This window comes from Tauraco erythrolophus, chromosome Z, assembly GCF_009769465.1.
Source record: "Tauraco erythrolophus isolate bTauEry1 chromosome Z, bTauEry1.pri, whole genome shotgun sequence".
Classification (NCBI taxonomy): Eukaryota; Metazoa; Chordata; class Aves; order Musophagiformes; family Musophagidae; genus Tauraco; species Tauraco erythrolophus.
Window position 1 is genome coordinate 24220370 of NC_141496.1, and position 27471 is coordinate 24247840.

The 27471-nt window shown below is 42.7% G+C and overlaps 1 protein-coding gene across 3 annotated transcripts in view; it reads left to right on the top strand.

Annotated features, from left to right (window-relative positions):
* The first annotated feature begins 386 nt into the window (after positions 1–386).
* The window catches only part of ZSWIM6 (zinc finger SWIM-type containing 6), a 123237-nt gene continuing 96152 nt past the window's right edge, over positions 387–27471 (top strand). For all 3 annotated transcript variants that reach the window (XM_086628831.1, XM_086628830.1, XM_086628832.1), the window contains exon 1: positions 387–903. In XM_086628831.1, coding sequence (XP_086484957.1) covers positions 387–903 — 517 coding nt within the window. The remainder of the gene's footprint in view (positions 904–27471) is intronic.

The window sequence follows — 27471 nt, forward strand, 5'->3', positions numbered from 1 at the left end:
CGCATTCCATTCCCTATATGGTGACAGAGAGGGGCGCCGCCGGCCACGCCCCCTTTTCCCACCGTGCGCGCGAGTCGCGCCCGGGCTTGCGCGCGTGACACCGGGGCGGGGCGGGGCGGGGAGGGCAGGAGCACGCGCGCACCGCCCCCTCGCCCGCCCGCCAGCGCCAGCAGCCGGCCTTCCGCGGGCCGTTCTATTTACGTTCGTGACGCCGGTTTGCACGAGGCGCCGCCCCCCGCCGCCGGCCGGGCGTCCGGCACCGCCCCCCACCGTCATATAAGGGCAGGAGGGGGCGTGTCCCGGGGGGCTCGCTGCCGTCCGTTGCCTTCCTGGAGCCGTTTATAGGGTACAGCCACTTCCGCTGTCTGCTTAGAAGCGGCGCGATCATGGCGGAGCGCGGACAGCTCCCTCCCCCCGCCAAGCGCCTCTGCTGCAGACCCGGCTATGGCTCGGGGTGCAGGCCGGGCCAGCGGGCGGGCGGCGCCGGACCCGGCAGCGGGGCGCTCTGCGCCGGACCCTCCTCCGCAGCTGCTGCTGCCGCCGCCGCCCTGGGGCTGCTGCCGCTCGGCAAGACCCAGAGCCCCGAGTCCCTGCTGGACATCGCGGCTCGCAAGGTGGCGGAGAAGTGGCCCTTCCAGCGGGTGGAGGAGCGGTTCGAGCGGATTCCGGAGCCGGTGCAGCGCAGGATCGTCTACTGGTCCTTCCCCCGCAGCGAGAGGGAGATCTGCATGTACTCCTCCTTCAACACCGGCGCCGAGGACCCCGTCGCCCCCCCCGGGGGGGCCACCACGGCGCCCGGCGGGGCCACGGACGCCGCCGCTGCCGCCGACGAGAACCGCCTGCCCTTCCGCAGGGGCATCGCTCTGCTCGACGGTGGCTGCGTCGATAACGTCCTGCAAGTCGGTGAGTCACCGGCCGGGGCCGCGCTCCGGAGCCGGGCCGCCGCCACCCGGGCAGGGCGCCGCCGGCTCTCCCCGCCGCGGGTCCCCCCTTTGCCTGTCACCCGCCTGCCATCCGGGGGGCCGCCTCCCGCCTGCCCTCCCTCCACGGCCCCGGCGGCGGGAGCCTCCGCGCCCACCCCGGCAGCCCTTGGCGGGGCCCGGCAGCGCGGGCGGGGAGCTGCTCCCTGCGGCCCGGCCCGTACGAGCCCTTCGGTCCCCGGCTGTAATGCGGGCCGAGCAACTTCCTCTGCCGGTCTCCTCCCCCTCGCACCCAGGACACGGGAGTAACTCCCTCGCTCCGTGACACGGCCACGGCCCCCGGCCTGTCCCTTTAACTCCCACCCCCCGCCCCCCCGCGCCGTGCCCGCTCCCGGTAATCCAGCCCGTGTAATCCCGTTTGGCTCTGCCCCCTCCCAGCGCCCACCCCCGGTAATCCGGGTCATCGCTTTACCCCGAGCCACAATAGCGAGGAGATGCCGCCCCCCCCCCCCCCCGTCATCCCGGGGGGACCGACGGTGGAAATGAATCAGCAGAAGGGCGGCCGGAGGGGGAAGGAGCCGGGGCCAGGGAGGCGGGAAGGGGGGGCGGGATGCGCCGCCGTCCAAAATAAAGACATAAAAGCGGTGCGAGACCCCGGCAGCGGGTGTGCGGGGGCGGGGAAGGGGGATCCACGAACAAAGGCATTTCTAGGGCAGCGGCGGCGGCGAGCCGGAGGGAGGGGGCGCGATCCGCCCCGCCTGAGGGGGTACGGGGGGGGTTTGCTTTGGGATAACCAGCTTCGTGATAAGGGGGGGGGAGCGCCGCTCTTCCTCCTCCTGGAACAATACCCCCTCCCTTTCCCCCCCCCCGCCCCCCCCCCCCCCAGCCCCGCCGCCTGCCGCTGCTCTTCACCCCGCTGCGGGCGCCCCTGGTTAACTCCTCCCTGCCTGTGTTTAAAGGGCTGCAGAGGTGGGTACCCCCCCCCTTTTTAAATTTTTTGGGGGGTGCGGTGTCCCTGGGGGCGGGTCCACCCCGGGAGGGAGCCGCCCCCGGCAGACAGCCCCCTTTCCTCCGTTCCGCCGCCGGTGGGTGATGCTCTTTGTGCGACCCGGCCACTTTGTTCTCATTTTCATGTTTATTTGTGTCTTTTTTTTTTTTTTTTCTCCCCTTCCAGTTTTCTGTCGCTTCCCCTCCTCCTCCCCCGAAAAGGGGGAAGCCAGACAAAAGAGGCTGCTGCTCGCCTTTTGTTACGGCGGCGGCTCGGGGTGGGGGGGGGACGGACGACGCCAGGATTCCACTTCCCCCCCCGCCCCCCAAACCTCTGTCCTGCCCGCAGCGGGTTTGGCTTGGCGGGCAGCTTGCAAACGTGCCATCAATGTTTTTTCCCCCCCCCAAAGAAATGCCGTGTCCCTGCTTCTAGGCTCCGTGCCCTTCCTTTCTGCCTAGAGGGAGTTCAATCTTTTTTTTTTTTTTTTTTGATCTAATTAACTTTCTTATAAGAGTTTCATCTTTTGGCTTTGTCTTTCCAAAGGTCTGAGGCACATCTGTGGTTCCTCAGGAGTGGCGAAACCAGAAGTAGGGCTTTTTTAGTTTGGTTGGCTGGCAATGCTGAGATTATTTTTTTTTTCCCCTTTTGCTTGCACTTGATTCTGTTTGCAAGCGATGAGGAATGACAGGAGTGCACATAGGGAGGGTTTCTTGGCTGATTACATTTAAGCCAGGAATTCACTGTGAAAATAAAGCCAAGAGGCGATAAATAAAAGATGCAATCTTCTCTAGGAGACAGACACCCAGCGTGGGTTTTGCTTCACTTGCTTTCAGCAGTGGAATAGGCCTCAGTGAGTAGTTGGGAAAGGAAAAAAGTAACTTTTTGTATGGCTTCAAAAGGAGGGGGGGCATTGAGTAATGCTGGCAAGGGTCAATGTGAAGAAAGAAAATATGCATAAATACAACTGAAGTGTTGACTGCTGCTTCTGGAGCCCTTTAAATGCATTCCAAACAAATGTTTTACCTTCTGCTGGAAATACGTTTGCTTTGGTTTTGTTTTTTGTATTTTTTTTTTTTTTCTTCCCAACCTCATGTGAGTCTCCTCTGGAAGGCTGTGCAAAAATGGTGGTGGAAACTGGTGATATGAAACATGTCAGTTGTTCTGACAGAGGCCTTTGGCTTGCCTGGCGAGGGAGTCGTGGGGCTCTTGGGTAGACTGCGTCCTGCTGTAGGAAAGTTCTTGTGTAATTTGGGTAGGTAGGTAGCTGTGGCGTTAGGGCTGGCTCTCGCCGGCTAGATATTCCTTGTGAAGCAGAAAGGTGCAACTGTTAAAGCCAATTCAACTGGAGTGAGTTATGTTGGGTGGAGAATGGAATTGGTTCCATATAATGTGGCTGAATATGTAGCATTGAGGAAAACTTAATGCTGAGTTTATGTAAGTGCATGTTTAGTGACCATATAAATGTGAACTTATGTTCTTTGCAGTATGAGTAATGGAAACTCTGTAAATGTTTGCTATTGTACTATGGAAAAGTGCAGTTGTTAGACAAAGTACATTTTATTACGTATTGGTCCTAACAGCTTTACTTGTAACACTAAGTATTACTGTAAAGAGGGAATGCAGGATTTGATTTCAGAGGGAGATGCATAAATTTCAGTTCAGTGGTAGTTAAATGGAACCATTTGCTTCTGAATTTTACATATTTTCCTTTTTCAGTCTAGCCCTGAATAAACATTCAAACAATTTTATCGTGGCAACTCATTTCAAGTGGGAGAGTTTCAAAAACCTTGTGTCTGCACTCTGCTAAAAATCTTCATGTCATCCTTTGGGCCTCTCCAACTTCATCTCATGAGTGTGATGAAAAGAAACTCCTAAATAAAAGGAAGATGGTATGTTAGTGATACGCACAAATAATGCTCTTAATAATCAAGCAGTAAAGTTGTCTGCTAGCCTATCTTGAAGTTGAATCATTTTGTCCTAGCATAATAATTAGCATCACTTAATTTTGAAGGATTTGTCTCCATAGAAGTTAGCTTCAAAATTCCATTTGCATCTAATTTATTGATGTTTTTATAGCCTTTTGATATATTTCAGTTATACATGAAGGGTTTTCTTTTTTAGTTTAATTAAAAAAAAAATACACAAAGCAAGTTCTTAAAGCAAACCTTTTTGACTGCGTAAACCAGAGCTTTTTCTACCATACATGTTTTTTCATTTATTTCAAACCAAGTATTTTTAGTAAAAATTACAGTCTAAACATGAAAGCACTTTGTGAGTAAATACAACAATCTGGAAGAAGGAAAATTGGAAATTGACTGTGTTTCGTTTGGCTGAATTTGTGAAGATGCCCGGAGTGAGCAGACGGTTTTAGGTGGCCAAGTGTATGTTTGGTTTCTGAGGTTAGTCCTGAATTAGTTTACAGTACTGTATTGTCGTCACAGCTGTGGCTGTCAAGGTTCGGAAGAGGTGTGATCCCGCAATAGCACAGTTGACCTGGCGAGAGAGCCCTTGGTGCAGCTATTCTAGGAGAAGGAAGAAAACCAGCCCTGTGCCTCTGCTGGTGTGGATCTTCTTGCTTGGGGAGAGACAGAGGCTGCCTTCGCTGTAGTGGTGTAAAGCTCAGCTTTCCTGCTGCAGCTGCATTAGAAGTACTTGAAGTGGTTCTTTGATATGTCATAGAAGTACTCCTAGAGTGTCCTCGTCCGCCTGTAATTTGAGGTCTGCTGGTCTTTGTTGCATAGGCCCTGCTTGCTCATACAGGTCTTCCTTTGAGGCGCTACAGTCCTTTCCAAGGCAGCATGAGGTAGTCATGCCTCTTAGGTATGAATGGCAGGGAGTGAGTTGAAGGGAAGAGACTCCTAGGGAAGGAAAATAATGTAAGGAATTAATTGACAGGCACTTACCACCGCTCTAGAATTTAATGTTAATATTGTGAGCTAGGAAACTACTGTGTCTGTGGAAGAGGGTTCAGCCGAACAGTGTCATCAATGTTGAGCTGCAGACTCGTTTTTCGGAAGCCCCTGGGTGATAAGTGATCGGGGGATGTAACCAAAATACCTTTTAGAGAAAAACAAGATAATATTTATCAAGTGTAAAATAGTGGTTGGAGCTCCCTGGATGTTTCTTTTGTTGCTTCTTAAATGGAGTTAAAGACTTGCCATTTTTTTCCAATTTTCTTTTAATGAGAAGTATTTATCTTCTGACTCAGAGGTGCTTTTATCATCTATTGTTACAGCTGGTTATTATTCTTCTTTTCCTCTTTTTTTTTTTTTTTTTTTAATATAAGCTAAAAGTTGGTGATTGCTTTCAAACCAAGAGAAGCCTTTTTTCACCAGGGAGAAAGCTTTTCAAGACCATGTTGGTAACTGCTGCATGTAATTCTGAGGGAATGTGTGTTGTAGTAGGCAAATTTCAGATCCTTTTAATGGATGGCGATTCCAGTTAATAACTTTTTGTTTTTTTCTAGCCATCTTTCCTCAAAAAAACCCCATGAAATTGTGAAGCAAGTAAAACAAACCTAATTTCTCTTCTTTCAAGGTTTAGTTGTTTGAGTGCCAACAGTGTAATGTGAAACACCTTTCCGTTGATAAAACTGCAGCAAGTATTTTATTAGGAAAGCTGGCACAAATGTTTTTGGGCTGTGAGTTGGAACGCATCTTTTAGCAGACATGATGATCTTCACTGATGCGTGCAATATATATGTAATTGTTGCAGAAACCTGTAGGGCACATGGATTTAGTAAAAAAGTTTTTACTTAATGCAAATAATACCAAGTTACATGACAAAACGAAGGCTGTCATTTGTGGAGATGCGAGCACTGTGTTTTGCATTAACTTCTTGGCATCCTATGGTACCAAATTGTCCTGGTATGTGTAGTGACCTTTTTCCAAGGGGAAAAGGTTGTGTTAAACTCTGCCTATTTGAGGAGGAGAGGTTTATCTGCTGGCATGCCGAAGGAACAAGCATCGTTTTTTCCCCGCAGTCAGCCTGATGTTGGGGTTTGGTTAGGAATGTATGACTAAAACAAGTAATCCAGAATTTGTTAATACAATATTGTGGTAGGGGAGTAAACAAATGATGTCTGACGTTTTGCTGGACTTTTTTTGACTTAGTTCCAAGACTATTAGAGTCTTGCGAAAATATCTTCATTGATTCCAGTTTCAGTTTGCTTTAAGAAATAACTACCAGTATTTCCAAGTTCCGAAACAGAAACAAGTAAACTCATTTTTAAATATTTCTTCCTGAAAGGGAGATATCTGAATGCATTCCAGTTTCCTTGTTAGATTTGGAATGCAATGCATTAATTAGGGAACACACAAGCTATTTTCAGTGTGTGTGCATGTCTGCTCTAATGTACTATCCTTGACCTTGAATAGTTTCTTTGGAAGTCCAAAAAAAAACCCCCAAAAAAAAACGGACAGGGGAAAAGAAGGAAAAAAGCTTTCTTTTGAGACAGCATCACTAAATGTGGAAAACTTTGTAAATCAGCTCCCGCCTTTTTTCAGTCTTTCTAAAAATACCTAATCTGGATTTCAAGAGAAAGTAAGCATTTTAGAGTGATTCCAAGATGCAGAAATAAAACTTTATCCTATCTTTCCATGTAATTGTGAATAGTAGGATATATGTGATAGGACAGTGTCAATACTGCTCTATAATTTTTTTTTTTTGAAGGAGAAAATAAATTGTAAATCAATTCCCATCACAGTTTTTTAAAACAGGGAATCTTCTTTTCTAGAGAAGTCTTATATTAGGTTGACTTAATTCATTGTTTGTTTTAGGTCAGTTTTCATGTTTCCTATGTTTCATTTTTCCCTAAATTCAAGGCTTTCCTCACTTCCAATAAAACAATTTTAATTTTCAAAGCTTGCTTTTCTGTTTTAGAAAGTGATTTCATCTCTGTATATGATCAGATGTTTTGATATGTAGCAGTTCTTGAATTTGAGCTGGTTGTCATGCCGGCAACTGATGCCTGCGCATGCTCTTTCTCTGCCTGTACTCTTAACTTTGAGATGAACAATTAATTACAAGCAAAATCTGTGCGTGAGGGTAGGCTGGCACTATTTAAAAGTCAGCATTGGACAAACTGGTTTCCTTAAAAATTAGTAGCCAGTTGCTGCATTTTGTCATATCAGTTGCTTTTTTAATGATCTTGTTAAAATTGAACCCTTACATAAGACTCTGGTAAAGTTCTGATTAAAAAAACCAAATCCTACTTCGGGTGAAAAGTGTAGTATTAGCACATACAGCAGTTTTTACTGGTGAAGGATGAAGTGTTTTAGGTGGCACACTGTAAGATACGTCTGCATGAGTTCAATTTTAATGTCACCTGTCTAGGTAATCTAGTTGTTATGTCAAGACAAATCGTGGAGTTTTGTAGTAGTGTAACAAAACATGAGTGCAAAGTTACAGTCGTATGGGAATGTGGCTGACATCCCTTGAACTAGCTTTCTCTTTAGCTGGTTTTCTTTGGGGATTATATGGGAGAATTTACTGCATCTTTTTTTCTTGTTGTTCTTTTTTTAAAGAGACCACACTGTTTTAACTGACAAAAGCTATCCTAATTTATGAATATGCTGTCTGTGACAGGAACTAATTTGAAATTTTAAAAAGCTTTCATGTGCAACAAGGGTACAGATTTAAAGTGAGTTCTGATTGCTTGGAATGCAGTCAGCCTGACAGCATGTGGGTACTTGAGTACTGTCCAACAACTGCACTTGTTCTGGGAGATCTGTCTCCTTGAACATCCAGTTTTTCCTCTTGGTTTACTATCTAAGACTACCCGTGTAAAATGGGTATGTGTACAGCCCTTGACATGGCTTCATAACCTTCTGTGACCTGAATCACGAGAGGTGTTGGCTGGTACTATATGTTGGTTTGCATTCTCCTTCTAGCTGTATGCCAATTACCATGATTTATGTGATGCCCTCGCAGTGCATTACCTTGCTGTCCTCTGACAAAGTAGCAATATGCATCCAGTCTTTGTTGCCTTGGCCCCCCACTGAAGACCAGGACGTCTAGAAAACTTGTGATGTAAGTCGCTATCTTAAAATAGTTTTTTCTGACTTAATTCGGCAAATGTGCAAACAGAGCAGAGGAGTGTAACCTTCTAATAGTAACTACAGTGTAGATAATTCCTTTGTGGTTAAGTCAGAACTGATAAAAGGCCTGCTGTAGGAGTTGAGCAGTTGTACAAAAGACTTTTTCGGGTTTGACACAATTCAGTATAGACTGAAGTGTCTCCTTCATTTGGGCTTTTTACCAACACTGTATTAAGCCCTTCTGAAAAATGAAAAAGGGCTTAATTGTGAAAGAGGGGAACCTTTAAAAACGTTAGAAGTATATGTTAAGGTAATTGTGACGTGTACCATCGCACACTTTAAAAAGGAGAGCTTAATCTTTTTTATTTTTCATTATTTTTTACTCTAACTCTCTACTCCTTGTTGCAAGTCAGTGCATTTGACAGTCTCAAAATATCTGGAAATTTTTGCTTTGGAAATCTATGGGCAATGGCTGAGAAGGTCTGACGTTAATTGGAAGGATGCAGTAAAACCTGTCAGTAAGTTTAAATTCACAGTAGTAGACCTAGCTGATCAGATTAATCGGAAGCTCATTTCCTGAATTAATGTGCTAAAAATTCAGGTGACTTACCTTTTGTCCTGCTTTATTTAACAATCTGCCTGTTTACATAAGTCATCTTTCATTGTTAATTGGTGTCAGACCTTTAATATGTTATGGGTTTGTTGGAAAAATAAGTGGGGGAAATGGCATAACAGGAAGAAATTTCACAAAAGTAGGCATTAATATATATCTTTACTGTGTCTATTTCTTTTTTTTTTTTTGGACAAAAGTTAATTGCGTTCAAACGATCATTTTAAAGGCTGGGAAAGTCAAATGTTGCATAGCTGTATGACTTCTAAGAAATGAGACACTTTGTTGTATGCATGCCAAGTTTAACTGCTAACTGGTTACTGACAGCTGGTAGTAATGCAAATACAGTGCAGGAACTATGCAAGAATGGTGCAGCTGACTACAATGTTTAATTTATACTGACTAATGAAATAAAGAATGTTTGACCATTGAGGCACTTAAAGTTGGATAAACTGTTTTATAAAGTGTGAGACAAATTTACAGTCTGTAACAGAATAGAGGATCAAGCTTGCAGGTATTCTAATTATTTCTGTATTTTTAAACTTGTGTTAAAAGCAAGGTTTTGAGATAAAGGCTTTTACCAGCACTGGCTCGCTCAGATTTGTTTCCTTATCCTTAAAGTTTGACTCTTTCTTATTTTATACTAGCGGCCTGCCTTCTCTCTGCATAGCAGTGTTCAGCTATGTGTGCAAGGCATAGCAGCAGCACCAACTCCCCTCAGCAAATCAGGTTCTGGCTCACCCTTGTCAAGAGCAGCTGGTGAGCTTTATTAGTAATATTTAATTTCTGTCTTCAGCTTTGATATTTTGACTGGCCCAAAGTTCATAGAGCACCAATTTGTATTCGGTGATTAATGATGAGATCGTTAGTAGGTTTATGGAAAGTATAAATACATGCAGGTAGTGTGGTCTTCAGAGTTTCATACGCTTGGTCATTTTTCCCGCTTACTTGCAGCTCTGGCTATGAAAGGATGGCAGATAAAATGTCTGTGTTAAGAATTCATTAACAAATACGTCTACAGATAATCTTCCTGGAATCTTCTGGAAAATGTGAGTGAATCGGTGAAGTTGAGCGGAGAACGCTACAGTAAGCTATTGATTACTTACACAGCAGTTGCCTCAATGAAGCACTTATTTTGCTTCTCCCGTTTGTGGAATACAATACACAGCTTTAGGGGGGTGAAAAGTAGTCTTAGTAAAACACTCGTTTGCATATTTACAAAGCTGGCCTCAGTGACCACATTAAGTATGGCTTGTGCTTCTACAAGACAAATCTGACGAGTCTGCTGATTTTAAAAGTTGAAGAACAGGGGAAAATCAATAGTCTAAATGAATTGTTTAATATATTAGCTAAAGGAGGGAAACCTGGAACGCTTTTGTTCTGAAACACTGTGTTATGACCAATGACAACTGGGACAATTGGCTCTGCTGTTGCAGATGCAAAAATGAGTCTCAGTTCCTCCATTGATTTAGGTTGTAAACTGAAACCTTGCAAAATGAGTACAATTAGTGTCTTGGGGATAAAATATCAAGTACATTATATTCTGTATCTGTGTCTGGATTTAGTGTAGCTATGTTACACAGAAGCATGAAACTTCTATTTTGCTTATTCTAGAGCAGAGGGAGGAGGAAGACATAAACTGTATAGCTGTTTTTAGCTTTTTGTTATTGCAAGCCGTGGTGTGTGAGAGAGCCATCGTGCAGCTTTCCTGCTCAAATCTAAGTGCATGGTTTAATAGAAGTGAATTCAGCCAAATGTGCTACTAACGCATGAATGGTAGGCAGTGACTAGGAATGAGACTTGATGTAACAGTTGCGTGGCAGTGTGATGGGATAAAGGAGCTGAGACTATCTTGGCTAGTGCTACTTAAAAATTTTAGGAGCGGCATACTGCCTAGTTTTACTGATAGTTTTCAGTGATCAAACTTTACATTTTCATGTATCCTGGCAATAATTTACAGGTAGTTATGGAGATGAGAAATGTAAGTGACTGACTGGTGGTATGAGTGAAGAAGTGTTTAGGAGTAAACAGGAGTTTAGCCCATTGAGTAAGATGTACTTGAAGAGAAGAGACGTAGTAAAATACTGAGTTGACCTTTGTAGATGAGAGGCTAAGAAGAGAAGTGGGGAAGTGGTGATGTCTGAGATAAGGTAGAGATAAGACCTCTATAAGTCCCTGAAGAGGTGTATTTAAGGAGGATATAGTCTGAATGACTGTTTCTGCTTTCAGTGGGTATTAGTGAAGGCGTGGAAGCCGATAGATTCTTTCCTACAAAATGAAATAAAGCTTTCAAAATGGAAAGCAGGTTGGAAAACTGTAACTTAGCTGTCCTGTAGCTTTTGAAACTGTAAAATATGTTTAAAGTTATGAAGTGAGTGTTCTCTCACTTTTTTCAACCTTACGTCCTAATTTCAGTTTTATAAATAAGACGTATCTGACGCACGAAGGAAATGCTCTCTTCTTCAGAAAGTGCTGACCTTCTATTTATTTGAAGGGTGTTTGTCAGATTGTACTTTGTCAGAAGCAGGAGCTATTTCTGTTGAGTCATGGTGGAGGCTCCACCATTACAATGGTAAAACAAAACCATTGACTTAATTTTGTACAACTGTTTGAAACATTTTATTTATAGAGTTAAATATGCATTGATAAGATCACAGAATATAAATGAATTTCTTTTACTATCAGCCATAGTCAAATTGTGGTTGAATTCTCCTCAACAGGCAGTAAATGCCTTAATTTTGAACCATTATATATTGCAAAAAGAAGAGACACATTTTCTTGTCTTTTTTTCCCACAGTAGTGAATATTTGTGGTACTCAGAGGATGGAGGGGTGCAGCGAGAAAAGACAAGAATCTGGTGAAAAGTGATGCACAGCTTTATTAGGCACTTCTTTAGACAAAGGTAGGAAGTAGGAAGAGGAAGGAGGAAGAGAACTGTCTTGAGTTGTTACAGTGGTGATCAGAAGGACTGGAGTTTTTCCTGTGGATAAGAGGCCATGTAGAAGACAAGCCTGACATTGGTAGAGGTAGAAGATAAATGGTAAAGACTGGAAACGTAGAACACATGTGAGCATTGTAATCTCAGTAGCCAAAAGGTCCAAAGTTTTTGTTGAGTTTAAAAGGAGGGACTTGTATATGCACGGCGGGGGGTCAAGAAAGGGTCCTGATGTGGTCAGAAAGGTAAATACTCCCAGCATGTAGAGTAAACTTGAAAGGAGCAAGATGGAAGTAAGATCAAAGCTGCTACTTCCTGATTACTCAAAGTATGAAATGATAGCTAGTGAAATGTTGGGCTGGATGAATGGAAAGAGATGTGAATTATGGGCATGCACTTCAGTCAATCCTGCCTGTTATGAGGTCCATCTTCCCCTCCCTCCTTGAATAACAAAAGGAAGTTAAGAAGTAGAGATAAAGTGTTGAGAAACATAAAGTGTCTACTGAAAGGAGGAAGCAGAGGAGGATGACTGCACAATGAAACACTAAGCTGTGATTTTTAGGAAGTAAAAGGAGAACCACAAAAGTCAGTAAAGGTGAAAAGTTTTGGCAGAGAAATCACTGATCTATATAAGCTCTGAATGGTAAAAAAAGTCCAAGTCTTGAAGCACATCCAGAAAAGATCTCCACTGGGGACCTTGATGAGAGCCATCCCAGTGTGATGCACTGCACTGGAACCAGCAAAGGCCCAATGGCAGAACCACATTCCAGGCAAGGGCCTTGGCGTACTCAATGATTTGGCTGTGGGAGCGAGAAGGTGGTGAAGAAGTGGGACAGGTGGTGGTATGATATAACACAAACACCTCGGGCAGAAGTTAATGGGTGAACGAGGTGGGAGAGTCAGCAGCATAAGAGTGCAAAAAGAACTCTGTATATTAGCCTAGCATGTATCTTGATGGTAGGCATGGAGGGTTACCTGTAGCTGTGTTCTGGGCCAGGCAGCCTGGGAGGGATAGCATTGCGTTTGAACTTGGTGAGGAGATGAATGTCCTGAGCCTGGGAATGAGGGAGTGTGGTGTGAATGAGTAAGACACAAAGTCAGAGCAGATCCACCTGCATTGCCACCGACGCTGGTCTGAGGTGCCAAAAGTAGGGTGGGAAGGGTATGTTTGCAGGGTGGGCTGGAGGTGGGACTGCTACAGAGATAGCCTGCGATTTGATCTTCTCTCAGAAGCTGGGCTCAGATAGTGCCAGTCGCCAGCAGCACATTGTGTGCTGGCTGGAGGGACCTTTGATGGCTCGTGCCCCACAGAGCTCAGCCCTGGCACCGTGCTCTTGGCGCTGGGCAGCCCCTCTACACAGGCAAGAGCACTGCGGGGCCTTTGGTCAGTGCTTTCCCGCAGGAACGAGTGTGTCCATGAGCAGGGGGCTGTTGCGAGGTCTGTTGGCAGTGTGTGCAGTAGGTGCCCTGTAGCAGTGTCCGGTGTGGTGGCTGTGGCACCTCAGCCCTGACGCAGGCGTGCCCGTGCAGCGATACTGGGCCTCCATAAGTGTCAGCTGCGCAGAGGCTCTTGTACTGGTCCACACAACCCGGGCCGTGCTGTGGAAGTGGTGTGCTGGTCAAAGGCTGAGAACAGAAGTCTACATTAAAGCTAAAATACAAGCCTGATGTCTGTCCTCTTCCTAAGGCTGGTAACCTTGGGTTGCCTGACAAAGATTATAAATGACAAAGGCCATAAACCTTTACTCCAAGAGAAGTTGAAACTGTATTTCCAGTTAGAGTTTAGTGGTGTTATCACTCTTGCCCCTCCCTTTTTCTAGGGAGCGGGCACATTCCTGGGTGACCAAGCCTGCTGCCCTAAGGAAAGCTGCTGACACAGCTGTACAGTGTGGTTGTGAGCACCAGAGCCCTTCTCCAAGCGCCCACTCCAGCAGACTTGCTCCCTCTTGTCCCTTAGTGAACTCCTCCAAGGACGGACGATGAAACAGGCCTAACAAAAGAAATGTTTTCCATTGTGAAATACTCCAGTCATGAATATGGTAAATGAAATAACTGACTCATTTGCTGTGCCATGACTCATTTACTGCTCTGTGCCTCGTTGTGTAACTCTTAGAACAGAAAACGCGCATTGCTGTGCTTATAAACTTGTATTTTTGGAATGGTTTTCTGTGATTGTCATTTGCAGACCTCACCCACTGTGAAGACCACTGTGTTATTTTTCCTGAAGTTACGTGGTTGCTTTAGGATGGCTTCAACGCAGGCTGCTGTCAAAGGGACACTGCAGTCCTCCTCAAGCTTGCAGCTTTTGCTGGGGCTTGTGGAGGCGCGCGGCGAGCCAGAGCACTGGGCTGCTTCTGAATTCAGATCTCGCCGGGTGAGTTTTACCTGGTTTATTGGCCTGGAAGATGCTACTGTTGATTCAAGGGAGAGGAGATTGCAGGAGGGGAACACTGAGAAGGGCAGGGCTCCCTTCTGCGTCAGTCACGCTTGGACTACCTCAAAGTGATCATGAAGCCCTGACTGCAGCCTGGGGAAAGGAGGTAGTTGCTGCACTTGGGTGTTCACCTGTGGCAAAAAGCAGCCCGTTTGCTCCAGAGACAGCAGCACGGGCCTTTCCTGAGCCCTGGTTGTGTGTTGTGCCTGTAAGAGTGAGCTGTCTTCTGCATCTCTACATCCGCAGTTTTTCTGTGTTACAAAACCTTGGCCAAGTGCTGAGTACCCCTCCCACACTCCACCAGTGGTTAAAAGAAAGCCAGACAAATGCTTACTTTCTGACTACAGGAAAGGGGGAGGAAATACCTATTTACTCCAATTATACATGTTTATGTCTCTCTTTCTGCATAGCTGTTGCAAAAGGTGTTTTTTGCCTTCAAAGTTCATATCTTTCCTCTTGTTTTGAGATGGTGCTGAGCTTCAGCACACTTAGCATAACACGGACTTTTGAGCAATTTTTCTGCTTATTATGCAGTTGTTTGGTGACCAAGTAATGTGTTCTATGTTTATTTTCAGTCATAGCTATTGACTTCAGTCGCTAAAGTAAGCATTCTCAGCTTTTTGTCTGGTTAGGCCTGCTGAGCCAACATTGCTAAGAATGAGCTGGACTTTTCTCTTTGCTTCTTACGTGTTGATCTGTTGCCATTTAGTCTTACTGGAGGGTGCAGGATCATGGTGGTAGAGCAGAGAGTTCAGTTGTCTTGTATGGTCTGTATTACTGGTAGTAATGCCTGAGAAGGAAATGATGGAGCATGACTTGGACATCTCAAGCTGAGTTTGAGGCCTGGCATGTAGGCAGAAAAAAAACCCTTATTGCGTGTAAACTGAGTACTTTCAACGTGGACCTCACTGAGAGTCTAAAATAGCTTTGTGGGGTTCCAGTATCATTACTGCTTCCCCAAGTAGAACAGCAATTGAGCAGAATGTTGGTGCTTTTTTATAACTCGCTTAGCGTGGAAGCTAAATGACGGACAGATGTTCCGATAAGTGAGGCGTATTTGCTGAAATGATCTGTTTTGAGGCCTCGAATAAAGCCGATGTGTGATCTATTCCAGATGGACCTAACTAATGCAGAAATAAGCTTGCCCATAACTAGAGAAGGGAAGTGGTGCACTGGAAGCCCTGTTCCACACTTCAAAGTGCAGATGAGTCCATTTTCAGGGCAGAAATGGCTTCCCTTTATGATAGAGATATTCCATGGGGCTTTATGTGGGTCTGTCTGGGAGAGGATGCTATGGCTTTCTCAACTGCTTGCACCGAGGAAGATTAAAGCTTATTACTGGCTCGCTTTCAACAGTAGCCTGCGTTGGTGCAGAAGAATTGGTCTGGGTTGCTCACTTCCTAGAGTCCTCCTACAGGTCTGCCTGGGCAATTGTGGCTATCAGTCTTTAAGGGCATGAGCAAGAGACCAGGTCTTTACGTTTTACAGAGCTCATGCAGGGTACTTGACCTCTCTTGGTTGTCTCCTGCAGGAAGGGGAGCCTGCATGACCTCCAGCCCTGACTGAAGTGTCTAGTTTCCTTCCTAACCTCTGCAGGTGGTGTTTATTGTACATGTTTATCCAGGCTCCTAAACTAAATATTTCTTATTTAAGGCTGGTGAAGTTACTTAGTCTGGTATCTTTCCTGCTCCACTGCTGCACTACTAACAGTCTTACAAAATTAGATGGCTCCTTTCTGTCAAATCATGTTTTAGACTGATGACAGGTGTTTAATGTGATACCTTTGTAAGCTGACCATGATTTCCACAGGCCAGGTTTGTTAAAGTAATACCAGCTTGAACGCTTCTCCACTTAAGAGAATGAAGAGCAGTCAGGTATATCAGTCCTTCAATTTTTGTCCCAATTGGTGTGGTTTCACACTAAAAAGAACAATCCCCATGAGTATTGCAAGAGGTTCTTCACACACAGTCAAATAAACCAAAAGTGTTTGGTTTTGAAGTTCGGCTAAGCTATATTCAGCATGAGAAGTACTATCCTAGAAAGGATGAAAGCTTATGGGACCTGAGTGGGGGAAGAGGAGAGGAGCAGCACTTGTAGGCTTCCTTTATCTTCATGAAATTCTTAAATTATGTCATCTGCTGTGGGTGGGTGTACTTTAATTACTGTATTTGCACAAATCCGAGATTGTGACACACATTCAGGTTAGTTTAGAAAAAGCATTTTAAGTCACATTTTTATTCGTAACTGAATATGTGTTTTCCTTAATCCAGGGAAAGCTTTTTTTGCCTCACTGAAAAAGCATTACTTTATTGGAAAGGCACTTAATCCCAGGTTTTTAACTCTCTTTTTGTTTTTTGTGCACTACAGTTGAGTGAGCCTTCTCAAACCTACCAAACTTAAAACTTACTGGGATTAATGTTTCTTAATGAAACAGACGGCTTGAAGAGGATGTTCTCGTCACAACTCTGGGCTTGAGTGACAAACAGTCTACCACCAAACCCCAAAAGACTGTACTTAGCTCTTTGCATACAGATTTGCTCACAAGTTCAGAATTTTGCAGAACTGGTTCAGGAATCCTGACTTGCACTTGCCATCCCTGCCAAAGCCCTCTAGAAGCATTATGTAAATACCTTCACACCAGCTGGAGGTGAGAATGCTGCCATGGCATCTGGTGGGTGCATGGCCAGAAGCTGTTGCGTGTCAGCTGCTCAGTGTAATTTCCTCTCTTCAGAGCTTTATCTTGCACCTTCCTGAAAGACAGCTGATTGCTTTCCACCAAGGGGTAAAGTCCTGTGGATTACTTTCCAGTCACTGTTGGGGGACTGTCCACAGGGCAATTTCTGTGGAGCAATGAATGTACCACCAGCTGTGCCCTTGCGTAGTTTTTGTTGCTGCAGTAGGTGTGAAGTTACACGGGGTTGTTTGACCTGGTGGAGAAGTCTAAGACAACTCTTGGATTTTAAATTTTAAAGATATGAGGAAGAGGTCGTACTGGGTTCAGATAACTACTACTACTAAAATTGTTCGTGTAGTTTTATCCACTTTGGTGTTACTTGAATCCAGGCCTGAGTTCCTGTCAGTTATGCTGTGCACATGGCAGGTTTAGTTCATCTAGTAGTCTCTTTAAATGTATCCATCTTTAAAGATAAAATTGTGTGCAGACTAGGAGCTGGGACTCATGAAATTACTTTTACCACACAATTTCTGCTAAATGCATCCCAGAAGAACTTACAAATGTGTACTGTGATTTGATAGGCTTTCATCAAGTTGAATCTGTTACAGATTCAGGATGCAAGTACTGGATCTCTTTTAGCTCTGAATAGTTGGACAGAAACAACAGGCTCAAAATTGACTAGTTTGAGTCTTTAAGAGGTGCCCTTTAATAGTATCTTCCCAAGAATAGCACTGCATCCCATAATAAAGCAAATAGATGTTTTGTGCGTAACAGTTGCAATCTTGGCTATTGGGCGGCCTCAAGACATTGTTCTCTCGGATCATGTTTATGACACTTCCTTTTAGATAGGAGTAGCTATTCTTGACTTAGACCATTGTGAACATTCAGTAAATGGAGAAGTTAAAAGCAGTGTGTCAGTTTTGGAAATACTGGCATCCTTAACAAAGGAAAAATCTATACTGAATAATGAATTGTGTTGAATATACAGGTCTGCACTGTGCTTCTCATTGAGCTTCATGATGGCTTCAGTTCGTTTCCTTCTCTTCCTCCCCATCATATAGTAGTGAAGAGAAGGAAAGACAAAGGGAAACCTGAACGCCATGCTGTTTATTATGAAGACAGTTGAGATTTAGAGCACCTATTTGTAAACAGAATGTGACATTGACCTCAGTAGATGCAATGGTCATGAACCTTTTGAAATCCTTCAACTCTTTATTGCTAAAAACTTGAAGTGCATTCTTGATGGTTGCAAACTTTCTAATATCTTTTTGCATTCTAGTTATTCTGAATATGCTTTGACACATCTTGATTAAGCCTGCTTTCCTTTGATGTATAGCGAAAGAGTGAACAGAATTCACAAACAAGAAACCTCAGCTGAAAGTTGGAATAGCTTCACGCAACCTGAACACTCAGGAAAAAATGTATTTCCTCAGAAGACAGGAGAAAGTGTGCATGTGCTGTGTCTTGGTCATCATTTGAAGTTTATACCCGAAATAAAATATCAAACTGGGAACTATACCATAATTTTATTTTAGATGAACTTTACCATAATGTTATTTTAGAGAAGAACATTGCAGGTGAAGGGAGTCTGGCTTTTAACAAGTTTGCTGAAAGTTACCAAATTCTTGAGCATACTTGGAAAGGCAGAATAAATTTTTTCTTCTGTTGGCAGTGTTCGGATTTCGTATATGTCTACCCTGTTAGATTTATATCGACCCACCTAAAGCTCCACTTGAAGCAGGAACATGACCTGTAGGAAAACCTTCATTAACTCTGTGTGTGGATGATGACTGCTGCTCCTCTTGCTAATGCTCTCGTACTTCACATTAGCACTTGCTGTGGGAATAGCCTATTTTTGGCACTCTGAGGTTAATTACATTTATCATGCTGTTTACACGACTAATTTTGAAGGCTTATAGAAAATAGGTGTGAGAGGGAGGCAAAAAAATTTCTTGGAATATATTGAAATGCTTATGCGTTTCAGAGACTTTGATCCATTTTAAACACAGGAACTACTTGCCAGCTTTCATTTTTTTGCCAGTGGTAATAGGTTTTCCATGCATCCACAGCTGTTTATTGTGTGAACAGCTGACAAAAGCTCAGGCTTTCAGGAGTAAGGTGAGCTGGCCTCTGGGCAGAACAAAGACCTTTAGTAGGGGGGGAAAGGCGTTTTTTTTCCAGAAGCACAAGTGTAAAGGCAGCTGGGAGCGTGAGTGCAAATCGGAAACATATCTGGAAACTTAATTCCCCCATTTGTGGTGTTACTGAAGCACAAAGATTTATTTTTATCTTATTGTCTTTAAGGATGTTAGTATTTAGCAAATAAAACCGTATGCTTTTGTGTGCTGCTTTTTGGATTGTAAAGAATGCTGCAATGCACAGAGAATATTTCTGTTAAAATAGAGGGAAGGAAGTTGTCGTGGTTTAGGTCGCTCTGGCAACTAAACTCCACAGAGCCGCTTGCTCACTCCTCCCCTCAGTGAAGTGGAGAGGAGAAAAATGTAATAAAAGGACTAAGGGTCGAGACAAGAACAGAGGGATCACCCACCAACCATGGTCCCGGGCAAAACAGACTCAGCTGGGGAACAAAACAATCCAATTTATTAACAGTTACTTGAAAGGATAAAAAGAAACATTAACAGTTACTTGAGAGGATAAAAAGAAACAAAGCCAGATCTTGAAAATAACACCTTCCCCAACCTTCTTCCTTTTCTCCCCCACTCTACCTCCTCCCCCAGCAAAACCAGGAAAGTCACAGGGGGTGAATCCCCTCCCCTGCCACCAGAACCCCTTCACACAAACCCAGCACAGAAGTGCTTGCACAAGTGGTGTGATTTGTCTTGTGGTGAGGAATGAGGGGGTCGCTGGGGTTAAACTAGATTAAATAAATAAACCCTGTAGGTCTTGGAGCTCTTGGGTTTCCTGAATTCAGAATTATGTGGGAGTGTTATGGAAATACTCATTCAAAATAAGCAACCCCTGATGTTTGTAAACCAGTATCTTGATGTGCTTGCTTTTGTAATGCTCCTTCCACAGCCATAGTACCTCTTATTTTGCGTATGTGTTATTACTTAGATAACCCTCAAGGAATGCTACTCATCTCCCCTTTATTTTTTCTTTGTATCTAAACCATTACCACAAACCCTTGATCTCCCTCGGTGACTGCTTTAACTCTTGAGTTGTTTGTTTATTCTGCCATTTAACCCTTCAACTCAGCAGCAGTGGTTGAAGAGAACTTTCATAAGGAGACATGCACATTCTGCTTTGAAGGGTAGCCGCTGCTAACATGTGTGGTGGAACTGGAGGAGGGCTGTGCTGGCAGAAATCAAATCAAATCAAGTTCTCCATGCACAAAGAAGAGGAACTTGAGTGCAACAGCATGATAGCAAGCAAGCAGCCCAATTTCACTGTACAGACTAAATGACATCGAAAGTAAGCCCTTGCACAAATGGAGCAAGGTGGTGTTGCACAATTCATCTTGCTCGTTTGCTGAAAGTAAATTGCTTTGCCTTGAAGAGCAAAACAGAAAAAGGTTATATTACAACCTTCATAGTTGGCAAACAGATGTTTTTGTACTTTGGTTTATAAACTAAATCTACCAGTCTAAAACCAACAACAGAAACTACTTTCTTCTTTAATTTGAAGAGCATTTCTAATACAACATGCTACCTCTTCTAAAATGTGCGCTATTGAACTCTATGGGAGGCTTCCTGGAGAAAAGAGGTTTAAACCTAGCTGAGTGACGTGATCTCAAACAAAACGATATTTACACGTTTAATGCTTCATTGGGAGCTTTAACTGCTACTGAATATTGAAAATGAAAATATTTAAATTCACTAATTAGAATATCTTGTTATACTATATTAGTGGAAGTTCATTTTTTGTGTTGTTCAATTGTGCCAGCCAGTTACTTTTAAGATTGTAACATCTTAAAAGTATTCTGGTTCTAAGTTCCATGTCTCACATGTAGTAGGCATCCATCTTAGTTACAGCAGACTTGAGTGCTTAGGCTGCTTTTACAGAGGATAAGATGCAATGTGTGTATTTGTTTGAGCAATAGAGAACAATTTAAAATTGGTCACAGCCACCTTTTTTCTAAGCTCTTTACGCTGTTTTTACATCACTCTGCTTTGCAATTATTTGACTATATTGTCTGTAAAGAGCAAGAGGTTGACAGATTTTAAGATTGTTTTCTTAAAGGGCCTAGCGCATATTTGAAAACTGTTGAGTTAGAACAGTTCACTGACTTATTATGTATAGGGTTATCAAAACAGCGTGCTCAACACTAAATGATACAGTGAATTATACTATTAAAAATGTTTTTCTGTATTGGAGGTAAAGCTGAGCTGACTGACATAGGAAGCGTCATGGACAGCAATCACTCTGTTTGTGCCCCCTTCTCCCCCCTGCCTATCTCTATTGTAGACTTGACACTTTTTTTTCTTCTTGCTTGTGGCAAGCTCTCTGTTGGCTATTGAAGGCACCTTTTTGATTATGGAGAGCAGCATTACTGGAGCTTAAAAAGTGATTTTGGGTTCCCTTTGGCTAGATACTGGTGTCAACATGTTCCCTTTCCTACTGTTCTGGCCTCCTGTCCAAATTTTTCTTCTGTACTGTGTTCATCTGTCGCACATTAATAATGGGATGAAACCTCTTGTCCATGACTCTCATTGCTGTAGTTTTGTTTTCTTATGTTATTTGAAAGCTTGGTTGGGTTCTTTTGCAGTTTGATATTTAGATCAGCTCCTTTTCTTACTGTATTTACTATGGGTTGTGTTTTTGAAATTTGTATAAAAAGTCTTAAACCTTTTTCAAGGAGCACCTGCAGTCCTTGAAACGTGGTTCATCCTGTAAAGAGCTGCATGCAACAAGAAGTTAGAAGTCATAGTTTACTTTTCCTTTGCTGTTGTAGAACTTGATTGCCCCTGTAGAAAAGTGGGGCTTGGTTATACTACAACATGGATCTGGACAGTATGTGATTGGATGTTCCTGGTGCTAACATAGGTTTGGCTACATCTGCAGTCGAAGAGCATGTACTGTTGCAGTGTTGATGGGCATTAAATTGAGTTCGCATGAATGAGATGTGCTGTGAGGCACACACTGGTAATGTGCAACCGACTGAAAGCCGATTTAAGTGATTGCAGAACTTAAACCTAATTTTCACTGAAAATATAAATAGTTGGAGTCAGATTTGTAGAGTACTTTATACTAAGCCTGTGGACAAATGTATAGCTCAACAGTAGTTAATGCAGCTAATCACTTGATGCATGTTTGTGTTTGTTGACACTAAAATGTCTTAAAAAGAAAACAAAAAACTGCACCCCAAAACAGGTCCTCTCTGGTTTCTTTCAAGAAATAACTGCTCCATGAAGAAGGAGCTTTAACAAGAGGTTCTTAAACAAAAACAACATTATCCCCTTTTTTTGAGCTTTTCAAATCTGTCAGCAGGCATTAACCACTTTTGCTTGTTTGCTGGCAGCTGAATTTAAGCTTTAGAATTTTTTTGACAGTTATCAATATAGGTTAGGTCTATTGTCTCCTTGTTTGTTTGGGGTTTTTTTTGGGGTGGTGTTTTTTTGTGTGTTTTTTTAAGTGACTAGCTGAGAATTGAAACTCTTTATTCTGGATTTTTGGAAGAGTTAATCCAGGGAGAAAACTAGTTCTGTTTCTGGGATTTTGACCTCTCGGTCAAGACAGAAGAATATTGACGGGCATGCTCATAAAACTGGTAGGGCAATACATGCAAGCTCTTTAGGCATCAACTGTTTATCTGATTCCTTCCCAAGATTTCTGTCTAGTTTAAAGCCATGACCTGGAAGACTGGTAAGGAAGTCACTCTCACAGCAAGAGAGTTTCCTTATGTTCAGGAGGTACCTCCTGTGTTTTACTTTCTCCTATCACAGGGCACCACTGGTGAGAGCTTGGCTCAGTCTTATTTACACTCTCCCTTCAGATGTTTGTACAAATTGATGAGATCTCCCTGAGCCTTCTCTTCTGTAGGCTGAACAGGCCAAGCTCTCAGCCTTTTCTCCCATGTGAGGTGCTCCAGTTCCTGCATCTCCTTTGTGGCCCTTTGCTGCACTCTTTTGTATGTCCATGTTGGTCTTGTACTGGGGAGCCCTGTGCTGGACATGGCACTCTGGGTGTGGGCTCATCAGTGCTCGCTCCAACAGCTCTTGTTCAACTTGGTGTCCAGAGAGAACCCTAGGTTCTTTTCAGCTGTCCTGGTTTTGGCTGGGATGAAGTTAGGTTGTTTTTTTTTTTTTGCTTTTATAGTAGCTAGAACAGCTCTGTGCTTTGGATTTAGTATGAGATTTGTTGTGAGAGGAATGTTGGTAGCACACTGATGTTTATAGTTGGTGCTGAGACATCCAGGACCTTTCAGCTTCCCATATTCTGCCTGTGTGCAGGAGCACAACAGGCTGGGGGGGAGCATGGCCAGGACAAAGGGCCCACAACTTCCCTTATGATTTGAATTTAGACCAAGGATTGAGGGACAGATTGGCCAATGGAATATTCTGTATCATGCAACATCATGCACGGTACATAGAGGAGGGTTCACTGGGAAGTTCTGGGGCTCTCACTCCCAGACTCTGAGTTCTGTCTCTCTCTTGCTCTCTTTTCGGACCTCTCACTTGTCTGGGATTGTGGTGTCAGAACTTAACTATTTCAGGATTGCTTGCCTGGATGGGACAGGTGTTGGTCACTGTGTGATGAGCCATTACACTGAGTATCACTTGTTTGTTTATATTATTATCTTTATGTATATATATAATTTTATCACATATTAGTATTGTTTAGTATTATTATTAAATTGTATTATTAAATTGTTATTGTCTCAACCCATGAGTCTCCTTCCCTTTTCCCCATTAATTCTCTTCCCTGTTCCCGGGGGTGGGTGAGGGCAAGCAAGTGGTTGTGTGATGTTTAGCGCAGCTGGTTTAAACCACAAGATCGGCAAAGCTGCTTTCCAGTTGGTTGGCCCACAGCACAATATGTAGCACAATACAAATACCTGGACACATAAACAAAATTTATTTTATAGGCTGCTGATGGAAGAGAATGTTACATTTTCTGTTCAGCGGTACAGATGCAGCTTGCATTACTGCAAAGCTGAATGTCAGTGACCAGAGGCTTGCAGAGCAGGTAAAGCATCAGAACCTGATTTATTTTTGGGTGGAAGAGGCTTCATGCAAAGAAGTTCTGAGCAAGATGGTGGATTGTGGATCTGAGCATGTGGTAGCTGCCCTTCTGCTACCCATGGGATGCATTGGCACATTATGGTTTGGATCTCGTTCAGTAAGCTCAGTGATACTGTGTGCGTGGTTTAGCTTATAGCAAACAACTACTGGGGCTGAGGAATCTTGTGTCAAGTCTCAATGTACCTTTAGGAAACATTTTGAGTCTTTATTTCAAGTGCAGTAGGCGTCACTTTTGTTAGTGGGGGAGTGGTTAAAAAACCTCAACATCTCTAATCCCGTTACTCCTCAAATTTACTCAACTTTTGCTTGGGAAGAGGGATAACTGTTGAAGCAGGAAGAAATGCTCTGTGGAATGGCTAGCCATCTTCTTAATCGGGGGTGCAGATATTATGGTGATAGCTGTAAACAGTGGTCATGTGTTGAAAGTTTAAAAAAAACTTCTCTATTTAGAAGTGCAAGTCCCACTCACTTGCTTCAGACTGCAGTTCTTGGTGGAGCAGGACTCAGTGGAAATTATTTTTTTTCAGTCTGGAAGCTCAGAGTAGTTAATGGTGATTCTGGCTGAAAGTGGAATACAAATTACTTAGAAGTATCCTTCCAAGCTTGTTAATGAATGAGTGCTTGCACTTGTTTATGAGGTTGGGATTTTTCTTTGTTGTATGGGTATTTTTCCTAATGTAAGTTTAAGCATTTTGAAGCTTTTGATTTCGATGAACAATCAAAAGAAAGCAATTTAAGTTTTTCTTTTTCAGAGTTTTTTGACTATCCTTAACCCCAAACTGCAGTGAAATAAGAACACTTGCTTAAAAAGCAATCACAACTCCTTATTTGTCCTGCCTGTGTAATTAGAACAATTTCATTCTTAACTCTGAGGGAACAGTTTTCAAGCTTGAATTTATAACACCAGCATTAATACCGATCTCTTAGTGGATGGGGATTGGAATTGATGCTGCTTTTAGTTGGGAGGGGCTGCAGAATTACTTAGTGCATTATGTATTTTCTTCTCTGTTAGCGTATTGTTTGCTAACCAGTGCTAGTTTGTTATAGTTGTTTCTATGATTTAATTGGATTTCTGCTTAAAAGAACTTGTTTGCAGGTGACCTGCTGCTGCTCACAAACAGGTCTTGGGGCATGAGGGTACCAATGTAAGGTTTAGTTCTATTTCCTCTTTTCCCCTTTTTTCCGGTTCCCTTAGATTATCTTGAATAGAGTAAAGCATGGGTAAAGAGTAATTGAGGATATCTCTTGGAGAAATTTTGGTTATTGTATCTTCTGCAGAAAATAGAAAACTGCTGTAATTTTTAATGAGTATTTTTAATAGGAGGTCATCAGAGAGCTCTACAGTAGTTCAACCTCGTGGCTTTATTACTAGTCTCAGCTGAAATGGAAACAGTGGTGTAGGTGGAGAAGGCTGTCTGTCAGGAATTTTTCCTTGCCCTTTCTTTCCTCTCCTGATCTCCCACCAACAAATGTCAAGATAGGTCTTTATTTACATTATGGAAGAGTCAGAAATCTTATGATGAATATGCTACAACTAGATGATACTTCAAAAATTTATGGTTGCAAAATACATCTGAGTCGCTACTTTATGGTCAAATGGCAAACAATGTTTTAATGTACAGCAGAGAATGCTGTGAAAGCGAAGTAATTTTCAAGACTGATTATTTGTCTTTAATAACTATAATATTTTTATAGATTGCCTATCACAGAGAAAGTGACAGCAAGAAAAACAGCTACAAAATTACATCTGAAAAGTGAAATTATTTAATGTTATTTTAACAGCATATCTTTTCCGGAAAGCTGTCTAAAAAGCTCTTGGTGTCCACAGTCCATATGACTTTTCTGTGTTACAGTAAGACTTAGAAAATAAGCATTTTAATGCAGGTGAAGGGATAACTAAATAGCAGGTGTGTAATGATGACTTTTTTCCTTTCCCTAAAGAAAGGCTGAGTTTTCTGTTTCCAGTCCAACTCAGAAGCTAGCTTTCCAATAGACTGATTGACAACTGATCCATGCACCACTCTACTCTCACTTCTATGCTGTTTGACAAGTCACTTGTATTTGCAGAAGATAAGTAGTGTAGAAGGGGTTTAAAAACAAGAAAGAAAGGATTACCACATTTTTAAACAGCTTTATTTGCTAAAGCTTATGTATAGGGTCTGCTATTGTTTTTTGCTGTCATTATAATAAACAATTTTAAGTTCTGTTTGTTTTTGATTTACAGTTGAGAAATACAGATAGGCTGTGGTTTAGATAGAGGGTAGTGTATGGACAGAAGAGCGGAAAGTAGATGATAAAATAGATGTAGATAGACACCACCTTGCAGTCCAAGTTTTAGCCCTCACTGAGGAAGGTTTGAAGTGCAGTAATGATACAGCTTTATAGATGTTTGCAGATAATTCCTTCCAAATAAAACAAAAAGAAGGAAGCAAGAAAATGCTCTGGAAACAAGCAAGCAATGTGTCTTTAACTTTTAACTCTGGTTTATGTGCTTATGAATTGTAATATCCTATTTCCTTTCCAAAATCTCCCCTTATAAATTGATCTTCCTTTAGGGGAATTGAGGTAAAATTTCCTACTCCTTCCCCGTCCCCAACAGTGAAGATCACTCCTTCCCCGTCCCCAACAGTGAAGATCTGCTTTGAACACTTGTTGGAAAACCTCAAGCATTTTCAGCCATTACCTCTGGATGTGTAAGGATTAAGTCATAGCCACAACCTAATTGTCAAATACTTGCTTCTTGTTAGGTGTTCATTTAGGTGGACCTAAGCTGACTTGGAGTCTGTAAAGCTGTAGCCTTCCTACATGCTCCTGAGGACATCTTGCAGCAGGCGGAGATAAACACACAGTAAAAGGTCATGGTAGAGGTTATATGGCTGACTCAAAGTGTTTTTGTTTAGAATACATTGCAGGAGTACTACTGTTGCTTTTAAAAGGATGTTAAAATTTTTAAGTTCTAGAAAAAGATATGAAGTTGACCTTGAATGTACTACAGAAGATTTAATGGTAATTAACCATAAGTTCATATATTGTGTAATAGATCACTGAAGATGTGTGACTAGGTAAAAATTTAAAATGTTTAGGATCATGCCAGACACAGAAAAGTATCTCAAGTACAGCCAGAGGACTCATACTTACTACATTAGTGACAAGTGAGCGTTGCTTAGTCACATTCCCTCCATGCCAAGAGCATATTTAGCAAGGTATCATTTCACTGATCCCATCCCCACTAAAATTTTGCCTTTCATTTTGTTTAAAATCATTTTAATCCAGTCATTAAAAATGGTAAGAAAATGTCTGTCTTAGTACAAGGGAGATGGAGTAACTTAGATTCTTCTAAGTAAGACTTAATTAGGGAGAATTCAGAGTTTTATAAGTCCACAGTGAAGTGATATAGTAATGGAATTTAGGGACTGAAGAGTATGTTAATGGGTTTGAATTTAAATACCTAACCAAACAAGGCAAATAAATAATTTCAATCCAAAAGGCAAAGTTACTTGGGTCTAAGCAACTTGTTTTGGTAAGGCAGTTGGTGCAAATATGTGGGTAGAGTTCTTGTTTTGTGTTGTGCTTTTTGTGACAGGGAAATTGCCAACTAATAAAACTCATCTTGGCCCCTTCTGTTCGGGTCCTCTCCCTGTACAGTTCATTACCACTGTCACTGGAGAAC